Source organism: Bos indicus, chromosome 4, assembly GCF_029378745.1.
Source record: "Bos indicus isolate NIAB-ARS_2022 breed Sahiwal x Tharparkar chromosome 4, NIAB-ARS_B.indTharparkar_mat_pri_1.0, whole genome shotgun sequence".
Classification (NCBI taxonomy): domain Eukaryota; kingdom Metazoa; phylum Chordata; class Mammalia; order Artiodactyla; family Bovidae; genus Bos; species Bos indicus.
The window spans coordinates 114379361-114403769 of record NC_091763.1 but is presented as its reverse complement, the minus strand read 5'-3'; the positions used below and the strand labels follow the sequence as shown (position 1 = coordinate 114403769).

General features: G+C 44.9%; 1 protein-coding gene across 9 annotated transcripts in view; it reads left to right on the top strand.

The window, feature by feature from the left end:
• Positions 1-12475, top strand: part of PRKAG2 (protein kinase AMP-activated non-catalytic subunit gamma 2) — a 300390-nt gene extending 287915 nt beyond the window's left edge. For all 9 annotated transcript variants that reach the window (XM_070788448.1, XM_070788446.1, XM_070788445.1 and 6 more), the window contains 5 exons: positions 1742-1907; positions 2388-2425; positions 3848-3994; positions 7022-7115; positions 11308-12475. In XM_070788448.1, coding sequence (XP_070644549.1) covers positions 1742-1907; positions 2388-2425; positions 3848-3994; positions 7022-7115; positions 11308-11339 — 477 coding nt within the window. In that variant the 3' untranslated portion in view covers positions 11340-12475. The remainder of the gene's footprint in view (positions 1-1741; positions 1908-2387; positions 2426-3847; positions 3995-7021; positions 7116-11307) is intronic.
• Positions 12476-24409: the final 11934 nt, after the last annotated feature.

Below are 24409 nucleotides of genomic sequence, written 5' to 3'. Positions count from 1 at the left end.
ATGCTTAAATGGATAGAAAAAGTAGGAAGGAGAAGAGTTTATTTACAAAAAAACAAAAAGCACGAAGTTTGGTAGAGACAATCCAGGGAAGAACTACAGAGGCACGGATTTTGATGGTCAGACTCCCCGTCCGCCATGGGGCTGGATGCAGTCCCCTTGGCTCTGAGCTCCGGCAGGACCCCCGGCCGGAGCTGGGCCAGGCCCTTCGCCCACATAACCCCTTAAAGTCATCATTTAAAAAGAATATGAATCATGAGCGCCAAACACCGTTAAGCACTGACGCTGTGTCAGGCACTTCACATGGTAAACCTGATCCCCGCCACCACCCTTCTCAGGTAGGTATTTTTACTCATCTGATTCTTAAGCGACACAGTTCAGCGAGGTGGTGTGGCTCTGCCACGGTAGCCCTCCCTGCCCCCGGCCCCCTCGGGAGGCGGCTCAGGTCCTAGCCCTCAGGGCGCCTGGCTCACAGACCCGGACCCCGGTGGCAGAGCTCCAGCCCACTTCCACGGCCACGCTGTCGAGGAAGAGCCACCCACAGTTGGAGACAGGCCTTGGGCCATTTTTCTCTTCTATACAAAGGAGAGGAGGTTGCCTCTGCCAGTCCTGCTTTCTATTTGGGCCAATGTGATCATTACAATCGTGCTGTTAGAATGTCCAGCTAGGAATTTCCAGATAAAAAAATGAAGTTTTACTGAGTTGAAAGCACTCTCTCAGAAGCAGTAGCATTGCCCCAGAGACGTTTGCCCGTTAGCCGAGTGGACAGCGTGGATCAGGGGTTAGTGATCCTGCGTCGAGATGGGCTAGGTGACCTAATAGGCCTTTCTTTTTTTTTTTTTTCTCTAAATTTCTAGGATTCTCATGATTTGAATATTGATGAACTCTTTGACTTGAACATTTTGTTTCTTCTAATTGTTCATCTTTTCCTGATAATTATAAGGTACACCAGCAGGACGGAATCAACTGTGCCCTTTATAAAAGGTGGATTTTTGAAACCATAGAACCTTGTTTTATTTTAGTCAAACGTGACCCTAGACTTCTCTCTTCTGACTTCTCCCTCCTCCTCTAAAACAGCCCGTGAAAAGAAAAGTTAACTTTTAAATGTTCTTCTAATTCTGTTCGGTTGGCTTGTTCTTGTTCCTCATAGACAAAAATTGGAGTCCTCCAAAGGAGAATTCGGGATGTTAGAAGTGGGATGGGGTGAGAACTGGCTTAGCCGCTCAGCTAGCCACCATCCAACACTTCGGGTTTGGAAGCGTGTGGCTTCTTAGTAACTGTTACTTAAAGATGACAGCAGAACCACGAATTTAACAGGAATACTTTTAAAAGATTCTTGGTGGCTGATGGGCCTTAATATCAAAACAGGGCTGTGGTTCCCTTCTGTCCACTTTCCCAGTGAATGAAGAGAAGGAGAAAATGTTAGTGCTCTGCAGCGTTTTACTAAGTACTTAAATAGAAGCTTAGACATACAATCTGGTTTGAACAAAAGACACAGTCCTTATATGTAACATTTTCATATTAATTTACTAAATACTTAAATAGAAGCTTAGATACACAGGCTGGTTTGAACAAAAGACACAGTCCTTATATGTAATATTTCCATATTAATTCAGATTTCCGGATAGATTTGTAGAAAAGACTCACTTTAATTTGTTGCACATAGTTTTCATCAAGTGTGGACATGTGAACATTAACAAGGAGTGTCTCGGCTCCAGAGCATCTGTGTTATCTTCCTGTCTAGATGTCTGATATGCCAAAGCCTGCCTTCATGAAGCAGAACCTGGACGCACTTGGAATCGGGACCTACCATAACATCGCCTTCATACACCCGGACACTCCCATCATTAAAGCCCTGAACGTTTTCGTGGAAAGACGAGTGTCTGCCCTGCCCGTGGTGGACGAGTCAGGTCTGTGTGCCAAGCCATACCTGTTATCTCCTTAGGGTGGAGTGTGTGTCAGCCGCTCAGTTGTGTCTGACTCTTTGTGACCCCATGGACTGTAGCCCGCCGGGCCCCTCCATCCATGAGGTTCTCCAGGCAAGAATACTGGAGTGGGTTGCCATTCCCTGCTCCAGGGGATCTTCCTGACCCACGTATCGAACCTGGGTCTCCTGCATTGCAGGCACTAGGGAAGCCCCACTTAGGGTAAAAGTATTGTTAAATGACCTGGCGTATCAGATAAGTGGGGAGAAGGAAAACTTAGACCAGGGAGCACTCAGGGTAATAAGAATCATGTTTTCCATGAAGATATGATTTCATATCTGTTTTTAAACAGACAAGTTTATTTTGTTTAGCAGTATTTAATTCCCAGTGATTATCTAGTTAAGATTGATATTAAATGCTATTTCTTGTTTTACGACTTTTTCTAACGTATATTTTTATTTTTAGGAAAAGTTGTAGATATTTATTCCAAATTTGATGTAATTGTAAGTATTTTTAATTTTGTTAAACCTGTCATCTAGAATGCCTGTGAAGCATATTCATTACTCTGTTTTTGTGATTTTTCCTAACTTAATAATTCCTGGCTTATTTGAGGATGAGGATCCTATCAGAGAATTCCACAGACTCCCCCATAATAACTGTACTTTTATTGGTATTTTATTCATGGATTTAGCAGTGAATAACATACTATCAGCATCTTATAATTCTGTTTTTTCAGATCAGCCATGCCTTACCCGTTACTATAGCGTGTGTGTGTATTAAGTGGCCGTGTTTCTGTGTGAGAGACAGTGATTCATTCTGCGAACAGGCGTGGGCCTGGTACACACGTGGCTCCCTGGGCGCACGTAGCCCACTACTTGCTGATTGGCAACCGCTGTTCTAAAGAGGACAGGAAACCGATTACATACGTTGTATAGAGATCTTCCTTAATCCCTGGTTTAAATGTACCAGATTGATTTTGGTGCTACATCCTTCCACGTGTGCTTCTCTCCCCACCTCACTCATTTAAATGCATTTCCTTAGAGTTTTACATTAATTCTAAGAAAGGGAACTGAAACTCTGATAGCCCCAAACATGCACATCTTTTTTTTTTTTTGCCACAATATTGACTGCAGCATTTAAGTATTATTTTGTAGCTGTCTCAAACCCTTATGTTTCATCCTATTCCGTTTAACATAATAGACACCGTAAAACAGGCTTACTGGAATCTGGTTGGGTGGGACCCCTATAAGTTTAATGAGAGCCTTGAGACCCATTCACATCTATAGGACTTCCTCCACGAGTACTTGGTCCTGACGGCTCCCCACCCCCAAGCCTTCCGAGCAGAAACCTTCTTCCCCAGCCCTGGGGACTTCTCACCCTTGGCAAATGTTAGTCCACCTCTCAAAAGACTTTATACATCAGGGAACAACCCTGTAGAGTAAGAGAGAGAGGGATAAATTAGAGTTTGGGATTAACAGATACAAATTACTATATAAAATAGATGAAGAAGATCCTACTGTAGAGCACAGGGAACTATATTCAAGATCTGGTAATAACCTAAATGAAAAAATACATATATATGACTGATTCACTTTGCTGTATACCAGAGAGTAACAGTACCTTGTAAATCAACTATATTTCAATTAAAAAAAAAAAAAAAACCCTATTGGGTAAGAATGGGGAATCTTCCATAGGTCACGCAGTCAGAATTTAACACAATTGCTTCATAATAAAGGTATACCTTACAAGCTTTACTGTTGATAAGATGATGAAATAACCGTACTCACGGCATGTGTTAAGCCAGTACCATGGTACTAAATTAAGATAAACATTAATGTTTTTAAAAAATCAGGTTGCTTTGAACTTACTTTGGTCATTAATGTGAATGGAAACAAAGGATATAATTCACTGCTACTTGATTGCAGAACCTTGCTGCTGAAAAAACGTACAACAACCTAGACATCACGGTGACCCAGGCCCTACAGCACCGGTCGCAGTATTTCGAGGGTGTAGTGAAGTGCAGTAAGCTGGAGATCCTGGAGACCATCGTGGACAGAATCGTGAGAGCGGAGGTGAGGCGGCTGTGCACGCACGTCCCTCCCACCTCCCTCCTTCCTTCCCTCCACCAGCACTAACTAGGAAGCAGGGCCCCAGGAATTCCGAGGCACAGGAGCAGCCCCTGAGGCAGCCTTCCAGTCCAGCCGTGTGGCAGTCTCCTGCTGTAGAGCGTATCATGTGTCTTGGCACTTAGTAGGTCATCTGTGATGTCTTGGCACATAGTAGGTCATCTGTGAATGGCCACTGAATTAAATTTATAAGGCCTGATGTCATAGGCGAATCAAATAAATGGGTAGGCTACTTTCATGGTTTTAAAACTTAAGAAAACAGAAGTCCCAAGAGCTTTAAGTTTCCTTAGGGTGCTAGTGAATTTAAAGCTATAGATGTAATTATGTTGTTTTAACAAAGTAAGTCAATAAAACTGTGTTCTGATCTTTTACTAAGTTAGAGTAATTGTCTTCCCATCAGCGTGTCTTTTCCTGATTTAAACCGTAAATGGTCAGTCCATCTCCTGACCCTCAGCCTCATGTCCCCTTTTATTTTACTTCCTGTAAGGTTTTTTTAATATACTTTACATAACACTCTAAATAAAAGATGTGCAGGCTCACCCCCATAGTGTATCGAATGCATTAAACCCATCCTCAGATAATTTCTTTCCTTTCTTGTTACGGATAGGAGATTACCCTCTTTATCAATCTTTAGGACTGAAGCATCGATGCGCCTGTGTTCCTCCTAATCCCTAACTGGGCAAAAGCCATTCATAAGTCTGCTCTGATTTTTATTTAAATGCAAGGATGCAGTCCAAAAAGAAAAGTGCCTGAGCATTTTTAGGCTCACGGCGGGTGACCTTAGCCTGCTTTCTGAATCTTACCTGTAAAGTGGTATGGAGGCTGGAGCCCCTGCTCAGGAGCCAGTGGTGCCCAGGTCCACCAGCCCTGCCTGTGTGGAGAACCCCACTGCCCTGTCCTCGGGGCTGACGCCCAGCTGCAACCACCAGGCTTTTACCCTGTTTCCCTAGACTTAACATGAAGGCTTTCATTTTTCTACTTGAACTTAATACCCATTACTAGTTTTCCAAAGGGCTTTAAGTGGCTTAGGAATACATCTAAGCTTTCTGTTGTTCTTTTCATGTGTCTTTTGAAGATCATAAGAAATTCCTCTCTAAGGACAATGGACCACATCCATCTGATGGACTCCTTTATAATGATTAAGGATCATGTTAAAGGAGGATGCTATGGATATGGAAAAACAATATATTGCCAAGAGGAAAAGCCAATATAAAGTGTAATCCTTTGTGTGAACATAACGCACACACGCATAGAAAAGAGTCTAGAAAGACTTGCACCCCAGTATTGACACAGCTGTTTCTGGGGACGTGAGGACGTAGGGAATGCCAGCACTCCTGCGTGTTCCCACACCCCTGTTTAGGCGTGTGTTACTGTCACATGAAAGAAGAAAGTGATTGGCTTGTCCTGGAAGTTCATCGGGTGAGCAACACAAATTTTACTGTAATATGAAATAGGTCATTGAGGAAAATAAAGACGTAATTTAAGTTTTCTCAAGTTTCCCATCTTGACTCTTTTCCTCATTAACTATTTTCCACCAAAACATGTTGAAGCTGAAAACTGGGGACAAAGACCAGTTTTTAGCTTCAACATATTTTTGTTAGGAGAAGGGTATACATCAGCACTGTGTGTATCAGCCATGATTTGGCTTGTTTATATGACAAATATCACACTAGCTTTTAGAAAAGGAACATCTGTATGTTTAGACTCATCAACAAATAAAATACTTTTGGTGCAACTAATTCTAAGTTAAATGGTTTCCTCTTGACCTTTAGTATTTAGTAGTTCAAAAGAGAGTCATTTATCATTATTAAATATTAACAACCAACTGTGTCTACTATAGAACATAAAGCATTCTCTGACCCTAGCTGTCAAGCATCAGTTTATGATCACAGTTAATAGATAACTGTATTATATCACAGGGTGATTGAAGAATCTAAATTGTTCTAGAGGAGCTTTTAAAATAAATGTACGATTAGCATGATTAAGATGACAGAGTAATTTCCTTTTTAACCTAAAAAAAAAGCAAGCTATGATGTCAGAAGAGTCTCCAACACAGTATCATTCAAGACAGACTTTGAAAAGGATTCCCCTCCTCCCTCCCATCTCTTCCCTGTGCGCCCCACCCCCGATTCTGCACCAGCCAGGGTTTCCATGGTCAGGATGGGGAAGAGAATCTCCAAGCTGACCACCAGCATGTGTTTGCTTCAGGCCTGAGTCCTAACGCTCATACATCAGAGAAGCTCTATGCTCTCTCTCTCTTTCCTGAGGACACCTTGTTACAGTAATACCTCAAATATTGTCCACTTATAAAAGCCTTTCAAGTAGAAAACAGGACATGAATGTAATTCATTTCACTGTGTTATAGTTGATTATCCTCTGTTATTCTTAATATATGAACTTCATAGAGAAAAGAGAAAAAATAAGCATAGTGACCTTTTAGTTTTGCTGTTTATTTGGACTTCTCTGCCATGTAAAACAGTTATCTGATAGTTATTAGAAACCAAAGTACAACGGTAAAAAATCTAAAACCGTTCAAGAGATTATAGCTACAAGAAATAGCTACTATTACACTTCCTGTTTTGAGTTGTATCTTTCATATATTAATATTTTGAAAATAGAAAACTAAGCCAGACATAGCCAGCCAATGTTTCTTGTGTGCATGGGGCTAAGTTGCTGCAGTCATGTCCGACTCTTTGCAATGCTTTGGACTGTAGCCCTCCAGGCTCCTCTGTCCGTGGGAGTTCTTCAGGCAAGAATACTGGAGTGGGTTGCCATGCCCTCCTGCAGGAGATCTTCCTGACCCAGGGATCACACCCAGGTCTCCTGCATTGCAGGCAGATTCTTTACCATCTGAGCCTCTGGTTGTTGTTACTCACTGTATAGTACATGAAAGATTTTCTTTCTAAGGTTCATTTTAAAACTTGACTTTACTTCAGCTTTCACGTGTGGGGCCTCCCCTTCTCTCGTTTGCAGGTCCATCGGCTGGTGGTCGTCAATGAAGCCGATAGTATCGTGGGAATTATTTCCCTGTCCGATATTCTGCAGGCCCTGATACTCACCCCCGCAGGTATAAATGCTAGTGTCTGACCTTCACCGTAAGTACATGGCAGGGGGTGGGGTGAGCAGTAAGCCCTTCCCTAGCACCTGCCAGCCACAGCCTTCTCTACAGCACTTCATTTTCATTTTCGTTGTGGTTTTGAAGTTTCACTGTCCTACTTGAGAGAGAAAAGTTTATAGAAAGTATTCTGACTTAGGAGCATCCTATCAGTACCTAGAGTGCTTCAGTAATCAAGGTCTCATTGCCATGTTCATCATAACCTTTTCCTTTAAAAAGAGCTCCTCAGTTTCGCTTTGTTTTTAGGGCTGCTAACTGGAAATCAGGAAGGAAATTCTTTGGGATCTACCTATTAAAACCATCCTTGGGTTCAAGCCCTGGGTTGGGAAGATCCCCTGGAGAAAATGGCAACCCACTCTAGTATTCTTGCCTGGAGAATCCCATGGACAGAGGAGCCTGGCAGGCTACAGTCCATGGGGTCACAAATAATTGAACATGACTGACTAACACTTTCCCTTTCACCCTTCCAAAAGAACTTACTAGTAGTGAGTGTATAAAACAAAGGAGCTGCACAAACTTTTGCATTAATAGCGTATTAATAGATATTTATGTTAACTGCCAAATGACATTTGGTGACTGAACTCATTTTCTCCCAGATTCACTCTAAGCAAACCCTCAGGTCACAGTCAGGGAGCCTGCAAGACTGGGGAGGGGGCTTTAGAAGAGAGAAGTCGGTGTTTCTGCCAGGCCACATGTTTACTAGATGGGTCCTAAAACCACCGCCCGCCGCCTCTACCCGCCTCGCCCATCTACTGTACTAAGCATTTACAGATAGCCCAGCCTCAGGCCTCACAGATCAAGGCCAAGACCTGAGAGTAAATGATGTGCCCTTTGAACTCTTAAGTTAAACATTAAAATTTGCATTTGCTTGGGTATTGATTTTCCTTTAGTTCAGAAATTAATCAGACTAGCTACGACTAGTTTTTACAGTTGGCCGGTGAGCTGAAGATACCCGCCCTAAAGGAACCCCCACCACCAGTGGGAAGCAGACCCCACTAAGCCAGGAGGGCGGGGGCGGGGGCGTGGCCCCGGGGAACAGGGGCTCACAGAGCTGGAGCAGCACCCGGCGGTGTTGGAGAAGTCCTGGGGCCCAGCCTACGTCTGCTGAGCCGAACCTCTCGAGATGGGGCTTGCCACAGTCATTTTAAAATCTCAGACATTAGAGAACTTCGTTTTAAAGACAAGTTTCAGTACAGCATTAGAGGTCAACCTTTGCACACACCACAAGCAATCAGCCACCACCATGCAACTGACCCCTCACCCACGTCAGCCCCCGTCCCCCTCCTTCTGGAAACCAGTCCTCTCTTCTCCATGTGTTTTTGTTGTTATTTCATTAGTTTTGGCTCAGGGTTTTGGGGTTTTTTTTAAGATTCCACATATGAATAAAATCATATGGTATTTATCTTTTCCTGTCTTATTCCATGCTGAAGTAAGTGAACGATCCATCCACGTTGTCAAAAATGGCAGGATTTCATTTTTTTTATGGCTCATGATAATCTCTATAGTCATGAAATGAGAAAAGGACTAAAAGAATGTGAGATTGTCCGTAGCATCACTTACAGTAACCTAAAACTGGGAATAACCCAGACATCTTTGAGCGCAAGAATGGACAGACTGCATTCTGTCCGTCGGTAGCATGGGTGGGTGGTGAACGCACAGTTGTATCTGACAATGGACGAACCGCATAGACAAACCATAAAGCGAGGGAGCAGGACCAGTGTGGAGAGGGTGGTTCCACCGGTGTACAGCTGGCCCTTGAACAATATGGGTCCACTCCCACGTGGAATTTTTTCAACAGTAGACTGCAGTCCCACACGGCCTGTGGCTGGTTGAACCCACAGAGGCGGAACCAAGGATGCAAGTGGAATCATGGGTACAGAGGCCAAGCTGTGTGCAGTGCCCCGGCTCCACATGTTCACGGGTCAGCTCTACAGCCCCTCCATGCACGTTAGGGAAAGGACTCTTCCCCTCAGGCTCATCCCCACGGCCACGTCACTTGGCACCTTGAGAAAACCGGCTGGCCCTGGGCCAAGGCACACAGCTTGCCGAGCAGAGTCAGGCCAAACGTCAGCTCCCTTCTGTCCCCGAGGCCAAGATTCTTTGTGCATCACAAATTCACAGTAAGCAATTCTTTATCCTCTCTGTGCCTTGGCAAAACAAACCAGAAGAATGAGAATGTTCATCTGGGCGGGTTTAAATTTCCATCCAAATTGGATTTTTTCAGAAATTCTAAGTCACTGATGCAAGTCAGCGTTAATGAGAATGCAAGGAGGAAACCTGGGCCACAGCTAGATTTGAAATGTATGTTAACACAGAAATAGCATTATGACAGAGAAGGCAATGGCACCCCACTCCAGTACTCTTGCCTGGAAAATCCCATGGACAGAGGAGCCTGGTGGGCTGCCGTCTCTGGGGTTGCACAGAGTCGGACACGACTGAAGCAGCTTAGCAGCAGCAGCAGCATTATGAAAACAGGGATAGTCAAAGTAAGAGTTCTTTCTAGTACAGTTGGATGTAACACGGTTTATTTAAGGATGTGCCCTGTGCTCCCGGTATCTGGATTATCCATGAGCCTTGGGGGCAGAGCTCTCTTGGAATGGAGGGAGCACCTCCTTCAGACCAGACAGTGTGGTGGGAGCGTCAGACCAGAGGTCCCACCTGGGCCACCAAGCCCGCTCGCCACCCGCTCTCCCCTGGAGCTGTGAGAGTGGGCCAGCTCGCGGCTCCCCTGTGCAGCCTCCACCCCTTCTACAGAACAAGCAGCTGACACAGGCCTCCTGTCCCTGCAGAGATCCTTACCCTGACTGAAACCACACCACGAGGCCCCATGCCCAGATGAGCAAGGTAGATGTTTATTGGATAATGAGTAAGAGATGTTTTTGAAATCATCCACTATTATGAATAAAAGGGCAGTTGAGTTCAGTCGCTCAGTCATGTCCAACTCTTTGCGACCCCATGGACTGCAGCACACCAGGCCTCCCTGTCCATCACTAACTCCCAGAGCTTGCTCAAACTCGTGTTCATCGAGTTGGTGATGCCATCCAACCATCTCATCCTCTGTCGTCCCCTTCTCCTCCTGCCTTCCATCTTTCCCAGCATCAAGGTCTTTTCCAATGAGACAGTTCTTCGCATCAGGTGGCCGAAGTATTCAATTTCAGCTTCAGCATCAGTCCTTCCAATGAACATTCAGGACTGATTTCCTTTAGGATGGACTAGTTGGATCTCCTTGCAGTCCAAGGGACTCTCAAGAGTCTTCTCCAACACCACAATTCAAAAGCATCAGTTCTTCAGCGCTCTGCTTTCTTTATGGTCCAACTGTCACATCCATACGTGACTAGTGGAAAACCCATAGCTTTGACTAGACAGACCTTTGTCGGCAAAATAAGGTCTCTCCTTTTACCAGTAGTTATTCTTTTCATTGGATAATGGACACAATTTCCCATTAAGGATACTGATTTGATAATTAACATTTTCTCTTGTTCAAAAAAGTTTCAGCTATAGTTCATTGTCCAGCTTATCTCAGATGTTTCAAGCGAACTTAAGTATCTGCGCACGCAACCAGTGAGTCAACAGCCCAATGGCAGTAGCTTCAGTCTTTTAACCCCTTATTTTTATAGATTGTTAATCTCTTTCAAAGTGAACTGTCTTCTAGCATCTAATGAAAAAACAGAGAAGCTGTTGTAATGGAAAAAAAAAAGCAACTCCCCCCCTCCTAACACATTTAGAAATATCCTGGCCAGATGAGAGTAGGTGTTAGGTCAGGTACTGTAAACATGTTACAACGCTTTTCTTTTTCACATTTTTTGTAAGTATATACAACGGAAGTACTTTGCACCTTCACTAAAACTTAAATATACATTTCTTTTAAAACTTTTTAGCAGCAAAACCCTCTTCTTTTCAAATTAAACCTTGCACAGTTAGAGTTACAATATGCAGTATAGAATAAAGGCATGCCGCAGCGATGCCGGGGGTGGAGGGCGGTGGAACCCGGACCCACCTGCTCATCGCCCACGACTCGTGAGGCTCTGCAGGTGAAGGCAGGAGCCACGGGGTGGAGAACCGCCTCTGTGCTCACCTAGGACCGGCGCAGCAGCAACATATTTTTACGTTCACTTTGAAACTTCCATTTCCCATCTCCTGGCAGGTGCCAAACAGAAGCAAACGGAAGCTGAGTGACCCCCGTGAGCAGAGGAGCCCTTGCAGGAGAACTTGAACAAAGATGCTGGGTCACGCTTTGCCTCATGAACACGGACTGCGATGAACACAGCAAAAACGGCTGAGAACGTGTGGTATCAGGGTTTAGCGATGGGTTTTTTTTTCCCCAGTGATGTTGACACAAAGCATAAAAAGAGAAAGCTTGTATGTGTTTGAAGATTTCAAGCTTGCATTAAAAGACTGTTCTCAGACCATCGTCTGAAAGATTTCAAATGCTGTATGTCATTAAAGTGCACTGTGTCCTGCGTTTTTATTCTTTTTCATGTTAAAGAAGTCACTGGTATCTTAACAGGCGGCATGATGTAAGGCAAGTGTGGCCTATTGAGAACTAGAGCCTTACGTCGGAACAGCGGCCCGTCACCACCGCTGCCCGCGGCGGCCGGAGCGTGTCCCGGCGAGGCGGCACTGCTGGAGTGTGAACGCGCTGAACCTTTACCAGATCAGTTTGTTTTCATTCAATTTGTTGACTAGCTGTAATCTGAATATAAATAATTTACTTTATAAAATTTTAATGATGGTCTTACGTTTAAGTGTTCCGTTCTGAACCACAGTGTAAAACAAGGCTGACTTACAGCAGCTTTATTTATTTTTTACTTTCATGCAGTTTTTTTACACATCTTTTTGGTGGGTAAACTTGACCATACCCATGAATAAACCATTGGTTGCTACTTTAAAAGGGCAGTTTTCTCATCATTTCAGTTCGGACCTGGAAAGGATAAGACTTCTCAGAGAGCCACTGTTGGGTTTTAAAAGCTGACGTTTCTAACAGCATGTGTGGGAACCTGCTCTGCAGGGCTGCAAACAAAGTGCCCGGAAGATGTCTATTTTTTTCCTTGTGTTTTGACATGAAAATCATGATGTCTGTATGACTGCTGATGCGATTGTTTTGTAAATTTTACTGTGGCATATGCAGTATTGTCATATGGTTGAGGAGAAACACAATGTTTCCTAGTGTAAGTGCTCTGAAAATGTTGACACTGTGTGTGCGTGTGCGTCTGTGTGTGTGTATACACACACACATGAGTATAGTTTGGTTTTTTGTTTTGGGGTTTTTTTTTTTCAGATTGAAAACTTAAAATAAATCTTACTATCTGCCATGTTGTTAAAGAAGTTCTTTAAAATACTTTGTATTTCAGCACACATTAATTAGAATCCTACATGCAATTTTCCACTTAGATCTTTCTCCCCAAATAAAGGAGAACATGCATTCTCCTTTCCTTTTTTACATCAACAGGAAATAAGACCTTAGTGATTTGATTCATAAACTTTACCTCTCTCCATTATTAAATAAAACATTTCATTTAAAATTTCCATGCATATTTTATCATGCTAGGGGTCCATTTTTTCATCTCCTAATAGGCCAACTATGAAAGAGATTTTGCCTGTTTTCCCCATAGAAACAGTAGTGTTTGTGATTTAGGCTAATGGTAAATCTTGGAGAACAATGAAATATCAGAGAAAGTTAAAAAAAATACCTGGTAATAAACCTGACCCAGGAGATGGGAGGCTTATATGCTAAGAACTATAAAACACTGATAAAGGAAATTGAAGATGATTCAAAAAAATGGAAATATATCCCATGCTCTTACACTGGAAGAATTGACATTGTTAAAATGGCCATGTTACCCAAAGCAGTCTATAGATTTAATGCAATCCCTATCAAGTTACTCATGACATTTTTTACTAGAACAAATTTTTTACTAGAACTAAAATAATAACTAAAATCTATATGGAAACATGAAAGACCCAGAATAGCCAAAGCAATACCAAGGAAAAACCAAAGCTAGAGGCATAACCCTCCTAGACTTCAGACGCTACTACAAAGCTACAGTAACCACAATAGTCTGGTATTGGCAAAAAAAAAAAGACATATAAATCAGTGGAAGAGAATAGAAAGTCCAGTAATAAATCCACACACACCCAGTCTTCAACAGAGGAGGCAAGAATACACAATGGAGGAAAGACAATCTCTTTAACAAGTGGTGCTGGGAACGCTGGACAGTTGCATGTAAATCAATGAAGTTCAAACACACCACACGATACACAAAAATAAAATGGCTTAACTACAAGACATGACACCATAAAACTAGAACACGGGCAAAGCATTCTCTGACATAAATAGTATCCATTTTTTTTTTTTTTAGGTCAGTCTCTCAAGATACAAGTAAAAGCAAAAATAAAGGGGACCTAATCCAACATACAAGCTTTTGCATAGCAAAGGAAACCATAAATGAAAAGCCTATGGACTGGGAGAAAATATTTGCCAACAATGTGATCAACAAAGGCCTAATTTCCAAAATATACAAACAGCTCATATAATTCAATAACAATCAAAAAATGGGCAGACAACCTAAGCAGACATTTCTCCAAAGAGGACGTACAGATGGCATGAAAAGATGCTAACCGTCACTAATTATTAGAGAAATGCAAATCAAAACTACGATGAGGTATTGCCTCACCCAAGTCAGAATGGCCATCATCCAAAAGTACAGAAAGTGCCCGAGGGTGTAGAGAAACAGGAACTCAGACTCAGTGGGAATGCAATTGGTGCAGGCACTATGGAGAACAGAATGGAGGATCGTTAACTAAAAATAGGGTGGCCATATGATCTTGCAATCCATCCTGGGCATATAGCCAGAGACTAATTAGAAAAGATGCACGTAACCCAGTGTTCATAGCAGCACCGTTTCAATAGCCAAGACACAGGAAGCGGCGTAAACATCCATCAACAGATGAATGGATAAAGAAGATGTGGTACAACAGAATATCACTCAGTCAAAAAAAAAAAAAAAATGAAATTACGCCATTTGCAGCAGCATGGATGAACCTAGAGATTATCATAAATCAGACAGATGGACAAATAATATCACGATACCACTTATGTGTGAAATCTTAAAAAAAAGATATGAATGAACTTATTTACAAAACAAAAACAGACTCACAGACAGAAAATAAGTGCATTGGCCTAAAAAAAAAAGTGCATGGTTACCAAAAGGTAAGGGGGGGGTTGGAATTAGGAGTTTGGGATTAACAGATACACTACTATGTATAAAATAGATAAACAACAAGAACCTACTATATAGCACAGGGAACTATATTCAGTATCTTGTTACAACCTACAACGCAAAAAAACCTAAACAAAATATAGGGGTGTGTGTGTGTGTGTGTGTGTGTATAACTGAATTACTTTGCTGTATACCTAAAACTAACATTATAAATTTATAAACTATACTTCAATTGGGGCTTCCCTAGTGGCTCAGATAGTAAAGCGTCTGCCCGAAATGCAGGAGACCCAGGTCGATCCCTGGGTCGGGAAGGTCCCCTGGAAAAGACAATGGCACCCCACTCCAGTACTCTTGCCTGGAAAATCCCATGGACAGAGGAGCCTCGTGGGCTACAGTCCATGGGGTTGCAAAGAGTCAACACAACTGAGCGACTTCACTTTCACTTTCTTTTCATACTTCAATTAAAAAAGGAAAATACTTGGAGAAAGGGAAAAAGCCACAAAGCTGCAAGAAAACAGCTTTGAAACTCTAAGTATGCATCCTCCGTCCAGCCTTGCTTGTGCAGCACACGCACACGTGCGCAGACGGCACACAGTGTGAAGGAGGCGTGCTCTGTGTCCTCTGCTTCAGAAGACGGCGTTCTGAACCATGTCTCTTCCCACGAGGCACACTCACGTCCTGCAGGTCTCTGACCCACCCCCGAGCGTACTTTTTTGTTTGAGGGTTTCGAGTTGTATGGTCAGGGCCAAGCGCATCAGGGTGTGGCGCCTAAGGAAGCAGCCCCGTCTAGTGGTCAGGCTACAGGTAACCAAGTTCCATCATCCTTCGGTTTCCATCTAAGTGGTGTTTGTTCCCAGCAAATGATCAAGACTGGGTTACAGTAAACATGTTTCTGGGTGCCCTTCTAGAAACGAGGAAAAGTGGCACTTGGAGGTCAGGTGAGATAAGGACTCTGAAGGGAAACGTCTAAACAATTTGAGAGATGGAGCTCACCTTGGAAACCCTTGTACCAAGAGGCTGACAGCACCTCCAGAGACTGGTATGAACAAAAGTGGCTAATGTGAAAGCAAGAGCATGTTGGAAACGCCCTGCCTGTTCCAGAAACGGAGGGCATCTGTTCTACTTTGTCTTCTCATCTCTAAGAAAAACTTACAGACGTGTTGAGCTGATAACATTTCTCACGACTGTCTTAGAGAGACATCTTTGCATGAACAGACAGTCCACTTAGACCACTGGTTCTCAATCCAGAGAGATTTCCATCCTAGAAGACATCTGGCAAAGTGCAGATGTTTTGGCTGTCACCACTGGGAGTAGAGAGAAGGGCTGCGTGTCACAAAACACACCTCACTGTACACGACAGCCCCCATGACAAAGAATATCTAGCCCAAGATGTCTGTAGTACTGAAGCTAGAAACTCTGCCCTAAAAAAAATCAGTATTTTCTTGGTATTTTGATTATATTTGTTACTTCCTAACTGAATCCACCTGTCTTTGGAAGAAAAACCCAGCAGGTAGCCTTTCTGGGAGAGGAGACAACCAAAATAATACACAGGTGAATTCCATGGGTCCACATGACCCTCATCACAATTTCCTTCCGAAGCATTTTCACCAAAAAAAGGGAATGTTGCTTGCATAATATCAAGCGCTCTAAAGGGAAAAGTGTTACCCATAGGGAAATGCTTGGAAAGTCAATTGTGCTCAGTTATCTTATTTTCATAAAGAAATGTAGAACAGGCTCCAAAATTGTTTTTCATGTAAAAAATTTTACATGTGAAAATGTTAAAAAAAAATTTTTTTTTTCACCTGTAAAGCTGACAGAATAAGTCCATGTGTGGAGCACACTTAAAGCGACTTCACCTGAAATTCCATCTTGGTGTGAGTCACGCCATCTCACTTCTTGGACTAAACGCACTGCACAGAACAATCGCGCGCTCTCAAAGCAAACTGAGGTTCCGACCTGCAGGGAGAAAATCAGACGCCCAGTCCTCTCTAGACATCTCTATGCCGGAAGGGGGCCGACCTCCACACCTCACAGGTCAGGACCTAAAAACTCACTGAGACACCAGGCCTGACTCTTAATTCTGTGTCTCCCTCCCTGGAACACCTGCATCCCCGTCGCCAGGTTTCCTTGGTGACCAGAGCTCTAAGGATACCCGGTTCTGGCGCACTGAAGACAGAGGCCTGGGGTCAGGGTCACTCCTACCCGCCAAGGTCAGGACTCAAGCATCTTGCGCCTCCCGCTTCTCCCTGGACCTCAGGACACAGGACAGCAGAGAACCTGGGCCAGCGCTCCCGGGGCACCAGAACTCGTTGGCCACAGGCCGGGACAGGGAGGTGGGGGGCCTTTGCTCATTCCAGTGACCCACTCCTCCTGGGAGCACTTGAAAGAGAAATACATTCCACCATCCAGGGGCAAAGCCGCCCCCTCCCAGCTGGGGCCTGTTCCCTCCGCCTCCTCCTGGCTCCAGGGCCCGGGGTCCAACACCCGAGGAGGCCTCGGTCAACCGCATCCATGCACGAGGCTCTGGCCACCCTCTCAGCTCGCTGCCTACCTCCAGGCTGTCCGATTCTTGGGCTCGGTGGCTGGGGGCGGGGGATACAGGGCCTCCCTGCGGGGAGCGGCGTCCCGCCTCCATCACCGCCTGGACTCCCCCAACCACACCCCGACCCCTGCGCGCAGACACGCTGCAAACCTCTCGCCTCCAGTCCCATCCCTCGAAGACATCACACAACGGCAGCGTTCCTGAAAGCTTCCGGGCGCAGTCAGGTCCATAAACTGGAAAAGGTGACCCTTCCGACATTCATCCGTCACAGTAATCACGCTGCCATCTTCACCCAAACCTCTGATCACCTCATTTCACTGCTCAGAAACCATCAGTCCCCTAACCCCACCCCCCACAGCCTGCGGGATCCAGCTGGGCCTCCTCGGTGGGGATGGGGCCCCACCCACACCTGTCCACCTGGAAACAGTCAGCTCTCTCCAGGTGCTCACCAAACGCTGCCTCCTCCGTGAAGCCTCCCAGGACTCTCCACACCCACGAACAGCCACCTCCTGCCTCCCTTGACTCAGGATACGCTGAGCGCTCCGCGTCTAAGTTTCTGCAGTGTCCTGCCTCCTTTCCAGAAAGCAAGGAGCAGGCTTGGGCCCACCTGAGGTCCACAGGCTGCTATAAAAACCCCTCAGGGCTCCTAGCCCGGTTCCCCCTCTGCAGAATCACTGAGAGGGATAAATACATGTGTACACAGGGCTAGAAGGAAGGGCGCTCCCAAAAGCTCAAGGACTATGTAAAGTCAGATTCAGATGCTATCGTGGTCGCCTGGGTCCCTGGGAAGGCAACAATTCCCTATTTGTCTCTCCGATCGCTTATCCTGGTTAGTCACTGGCACCTGGGAGGTGCTTCCTGAATGTTCCTCCAACGTTTGATGAATGGTTGGTAAAGGCCAGTACTCCACTAGGATCATGGGCTGGCTCACAGGAGCTCTTCCCTCTAAACTGCGGTTTCCTTGGTAAAGTTAGAGAGATACATAGAAGATGGAGTGCCATCCACACACTCAGAGGCAGCCTTCTCCTCTGCCTTGACGGTGAAAGTCGCTCAGTCGTGTCCGACCTGGGTCTCCTGCATTGCAGGTGGATTCTTTACCAGCTGAGCCACCAAGGAAGCCCCTCCTCTCCCTTAAGCTGCAGCATTTGAGAGCTGACATGGGCTTCCCTGGTAGCTCAGATGGTAAAGCGTCTGCCTGCAATACAGGAGACCTGGGTTTGATCCCTGAGTCGGGAAGGATCCCCTGGAGAAGGCAATGGCAACCTACTCCAGGACTCTTGCCTGGAAAATTCCATGGATGGAGGAGCCTGGTAGGTTATAGTCCATAGGATCGCAAAGAGTCGGACATGACTGAGCAACTTCACATGGAGAAGGAAATGGCAACCCACTCCAGTATTCTTGCCTGGAGAATCCCATGTACAGAGGAGCCTGGCGGGCCACAGTCCCTGAGGTCGCAAGGAGTCGGACACGATTTAGTGACTAAACCACCACCACCACTGTGGGGGTTCCAGAAGAAGCTGTGGAAGGAAGGATCCCGAGGATAAGGGCCTTCCTCCCTTTCCATCACAAAGGGCACTTCCTTATCAGAGGGGTGGGTGCAGGTGCTCCTGGACCCCCAGAGAGCACCCAAGGTCAGAGGAGAGAGCTGCCCTCCTGGGACGGGGTACCAGAGGGCACATCGGTCAGGGGCAGGGAACACAATGGACCCAAGTGAAGGAGAATGAGGAACGGACACCAACACACGCTCAGAGAGGAAAGTGGGACTGTCCTCAGGAGCTGGGAGTGGATGGAACAGACCAGAAGGAGGTGAGTTTAGGGCCAGCCCCTCTCCCCTCCAGAGAAGCTGCAGAGGATCCTGTGTGCTCGCTCCTGACCCTCTGACAAACCGGGAGAAGCCACTTGGTGGTATTTTGAGAATTCGAGGCACCATCTTTCTTTGCCCCTTTTCTTTTCGGCCAGCTTAGTTTCCAGAAACCCAAAGGCACTATTTAAGGAACAGCGCTAGATGAGTCCCAGTCGGAAGTGTGGAGTGGAAGGAGGGACAGGGCAGCAGAGCAGTTTGCAGGTGGGAAGCCAGCCTGGAAAGAGGGCCACGTCATCCCTGGTACTTTGCAGAACCACGGTGAAGAGGAGAGGATCGACGGAGCTGCAGTATTAATTCATTTACTTGGCAACAGCTGTGCTGGGCGCAGAGCACTTGCCTGGGCCACATGTGTGACCAGCATCCTTCTGGTGCACTCCATCCACTCCCAGCTCCCCAGGACAGTCTCGTTTTCCTGTCTGAGCGCGTGCTGGTGTTTCCTCATTCTCCCTCACTAGGGTCCATTGTGTTCCCTGCTCCTGACCTGCTGTGCCCTCCAGTACCCCGTCCCATGAGGGCAACAAATCCCTTGGGCCCTCCTGGGGGGCAGGGGGTGGTGAAGGAGAGCAGCACTGGGGGTGGGGGGAGTGGTCTTAGGGTTCTGGTTCCAGCTGCTTTCTCTCCCTGGAACCCCCACCCCAGATTCCAGCTCAGCGGATTCCCTCATAGCTTCAGTCTTGCTGACATCTCACCCTCTTTGGCGAGGCCTGTTTTGATCACGTTCTGTTAATAACTATGACGAATACAAATAATAACGCAAAGCACATCAGCGGGAGGAGAGCCATCAAGGAGCTAACGTGTTTCTCCTATGAGCATAGTCCCCACACACCATCGGGAGCTGGTCTGCATCAGCACAGAAAAGTTCACGGGCCCAAGTTCATACGGCTTCAGATTCGAGGATGTTGAGGTTGGATAACGATCCTGTCTAGTTCCAAAGCCCATGCCCTGAAACCCGGTTCTCAGTGGCTGTTGTGGGGGGAACTACATCCCCCAGGAGGGTCTGCAGAAGTCCTCACCCTCAGGTCCTGCAAATAGGAGCTCCCTGGGAAGCAGTCTTTGGAGATGTCACCAAGCGGAACAGGGCGGGCCCTAATCCTAACCTATGGCTGGTGACATCACGAGACAAGGAGAGTGACACAGAGACAGACACGCCGACAGGCCGGGACAGGTGACAGCAGATTGATGCCTGCGACAGACCGAGGTGCTTAGTTCTGTGTTTGAAATGTTCCATACCAGTTGTTCTTAAAACTTTACAAAATGGTTTACAAAATTAAAGTTATCTTTCCTTTTAAAGTAGTTTTATCTTAACCTAAGGCAATGGCACCCCACTCCAGTACTCTTGCCTGGAAAATCCCATGGACGGGGGAGCCTGGTAGGCTTCAGTCCATGGGGTCGCTGAGGGTCGGACACTACTGAGCGACTTCACTTTCACTTTTCGCTTTCATGCACTGGAGAAGGAAATGGCAACCCACTCCAGTGTTCTTGCCTGGAGAATCCCAGGGACGGAGGAGCCTGGTGGGCTGCCGTCTATGGGGTGGCACAGAGTGGGACACGACTGAAGCGACTTAGCAGTAGTAGCAGCAGCAGACATATTAAAATTAAAGTAAGTGATAGGAGATATATAGCTGAGAATTAAAAAAGCAGACAAAGCAGACACTTGCGATTTTTCAGTGACACAGATTCATTCGACTTCTGGGTACTTTGACATGCCTTCATTAGAAGCAGACCATGCATGCTACTTCCTGTTATTGGTACATTCAAAGTTGTCACTCAAAAGTAATCATGTTATTGATTCCAGACAACTTAACACAACGTGATGAGTAATTTAGGTTTGTTCATTATACGCGTGCGCTTGAAAGTTCTATTTATTATGCTATAAATTCGTTGATCCCAATGCTCTTTTTTGAAATAGTTTTTAAGAAGCAGAAACACTTTTTAAAAGAGAACAGAACGTATTTTCCTCTATTATTTGCAAATTGTCTTGGAGAAGAATGCTCCCACCTCTGTAAAACAGAAATGAAGGTGTAAGAACGTGGGAGCACGCCTTGCAGGGAAGTGAAATGACGGGAAATGGCCGCCCTGCCCCACCCCCAAGCTCATCAGCCGCCTCCAACCCTCCTGATGCTCCCTGATCATTTTCAGGTCGGGGGTCACTGACAGGGGAAGCAACCCTCCTCTTCCCCTAGCCCCGTGCTAGGGCCCTGTTAGCCCCCCAGGGGGGACTAGCCCACAGCCTCGCAGCCCCCGTGGTCTGATCCTCCTGACTCCCTGCCCTCCTGGTCCAGCCTAGATCCCACCCAGACACCACCAACCTGATGCCCCTGTCCTCCTGAAAGATCCCAGCCCTGGATGGCCACACGCACTGCCTTGGCTGGCCTCACCCATCACTTCTTCATTTGCTTAGATTTCCATCCCTTGTCATTAATTCAGCTCCCAAACTCTCAGCAAGAAGGACTTGTCTCTTTGCACGGAGTTCAGAAACATGCCATAACCCATCTGTTTCCTTGTCCTTAGGGACAGCTCTCCTCGGCTGGCCATCCTCCTGCTCAAACTGGACCAGTGACTTTTCTAGGCCCACTGTCCGGCCAGACGCTGGTCCGTTGTATTAGTTCTTCCCCAAACCAACATCTTCCTTTGATGGTAATATTTTTAATTTTTGCTTTGTATATTTTTAACTCCAGCTCTTTATTTTTCCTTCCTTCTGATTTCCTTGAGTTTACTGTGTTCTTCTTATTCTAAGTTCTTATCCTAAACTCATTAATATTCAGCCTTTTTTGCTGTTCTAATGTAAGCATTTAAGGTTAAAAATTTCCCTTTTATGGCCTCCCATAAGCCTTGATTTTAGCTTTTTTTGTAGCACTTTTATTATCATTCAGTTTGAATATTTCCTAATTTCCTTTTTTATTTCTTTCTGACCCATGACTTACATAGAAGTCTTACCCTGTTTCCCAAATGTGTGGGGTTCTCTCTGCTTTTGTTGCTGACTTCCAGCTTAACTGCACTGTGAGCAAAGCATATGGCCAATGAGAGAAATTCTTGAACATCTGTTGACTTGTTTCATGACACAAGACATGTCTTCATAAATGGCTTGAATGTATTTCTTTTCATTTGTTGAGAGCGATGTCTGATAGATGGGCATTATACAAATTTGTTAATTCTGCTCCTCAAATCTTTCCTCTCAAAAAAAAAAACTTTCCTCTTCTGATTTTTAAAAACTATTTTACCTATCAACTACCGAAATGTATTAAAATATCCTATATGATTTCTTTCTCTTCTTGTAGTTTGTCAAGTTTTGGTTAATATATTTTGCATGAATAAAATGTTATTGCTTATATAAGTTTGGAATCATGATATGTTTCTAGGGATTTAAACCTTTTATAATTATTTAGAGACTCTCCATTCACAGTAATGGTTTTGCTTTAAAACCTAATTTTTTTTTTAATCAATACAGCTTCACAAGTTTTCATTTGGTCAGTGTTTGATATATCCTTTGCAACATTTGCTTTCAATTTTGTATATGTTCTAGATGCTTCTCTTGCAATCATCACGTGGATAGATTTTTTCAAAATCCTTTCTGTCAATATTTGTCTTCAGAACATTTTATATCCATTTGTTGTAATTACTGATATATTTATATTTGGCTTTATTTTATGTTTTCTATTAGCATGGCCTTATTTTATGTGTCTTTTTTCCCTATTTTTTTTTCCTCATTCCACTCCATCTCTTATCCCATTTTCTCCTTCTACTATTTGGAATTTTTGCATATTTCAGCACTATCTCAAATAGATAGGGACTTTTTAAGACATCTACTTATCACACGATTATCTCAACCGAACATAATTAACAAAATCCCTTACTATCACATAATACCCTCTGTTCTCAAACATTCCCAAAGCAACATACATTTAGTGTGTTCAAATCAAGATGTAAACAAGATCCATATGTTGGAGTTGGCTAATTTCTCTCTCCGCTTTTTTAATCTGTGTGTGCGTGTTCAGTCGCTTCAGTCGTGTCCAACTCTTTGAGACGCTATGGACTGTAGCCCACCAGGCTCCTCTGTCCATGGGATTCTCCAGGCAAGAATACTGGAGTGGGTTGCCATGCCCTCCTCCAGGGGATCCTCTTGACCCAGGAATCGAACCTGTGTCTCCTGCATTGCAGGAGGATTCTTTACCCACTTGAGCCGCCTGGGAAGCCAGTTTCAATCTGTAAGCGTTTCTCTACCACCTCCCTTTTTCCAGGTCACTTGGTTGTTGAAGGAATCGGGAGGCTTATCCCACAGATCTCTGCACACTCTGGATTGCTGATGCTTCACTGGGCATCACTTAGTATGTTCCTCTAACCTGACTTGGTGCTTCTTCAGACTCAGGTTTAATTTTTTAGCAAACACATTTCATAGATGGGACTTGTACTTTCTACTACAAGACAATCAGACATGGTGTGTTTCCTGACATGATGCAATTCAGCATACAGTCAGAAAGCAAACACCACTCAGAAATAATAGTGTCAAAAAGCCTCAGAAATATTACACGGATGCTCCAGTCTGGCATAAATACAAAAAATTCACATTCCAGAATTTGTAGTCTTATTTTAGACCATCCATTTTTATCTTCCATTTATTTGAAAGTAATTAGTATCATAGTAATGGGGCTTCCCTGGTGGCTCAGTGGTGAAGAATCCACCTTCCAATGCAGGAGACATGGGTTTGATCCCTGATGGGGGAAGACCCCACATGCTGTGGAGCAACTAAGCCTGTGAGCCACAACTACCAAGCCTGTGCTCTAGAGCCAGGAAGCCACACTACTGAGTCCACGTGCCTCAGCTGCTGAAGCCTGCGCGCTCTAGTGCCCGTGCTCCAAAATAAGAGAAGCCGCTGCAAACACGCACCACAATCAGAGTCGGCCCTGCTCACCACTAGGGGAAAGCCCATACAGCAACGAAGACCCAGTGCAGCCACAACATCAATAAATAAAATTATTTTTAAATAAAGAATCATATTTAAAAAGAAATGTTTCTTTTGTGAGATAGGATAAAAATGTTCCTATGTTTTCTGTGAAAGAGAAACATATGACCACATAATGCTAAGACTTATCAGTCTGTCTTACCAAAGGTCCACCTAGTCAAAGCTATGGTTTTTCCAGTAGTCATGTATGGATGTGAGAGTTGGACCATAGAGAAAGCTGAGCACCAAAAAACGGATGCTTTTGAACTATGGTGTTGGAGAAGACTCTTGAGAGTCCCTTGGACTGCAGGGAGATCCAACTAGTCCATCCTAAAGGAGACCAGTCCTGAATATTCATTGGAAGGACTGATGCTGAAGCTGAAACTCCAATACGTTGGCCACCTGATGCAAAGAACCGACTCATTGGAAAAGACCCTGATGCTGGGAAAGATTGAAGGCAGGAGGAGAAGGGGACGACAGAGGATAAGATGGTTGGATGGCATCACTGAGTCGATGGACGTGAGTTTGAGCAAGCTCTGGGAGTCGGTGATGGACAGGGAGGCCTGGCGTGCTGCAGCCCATGGGGTCGCAAAGAGTTGCAAAGAGTTGCAACTGAGCAAGTGAACTGAACTCATCAGTCCAGCAGCTAGCATAAACTTCTACTTTTTGCTCTTTGGAGGT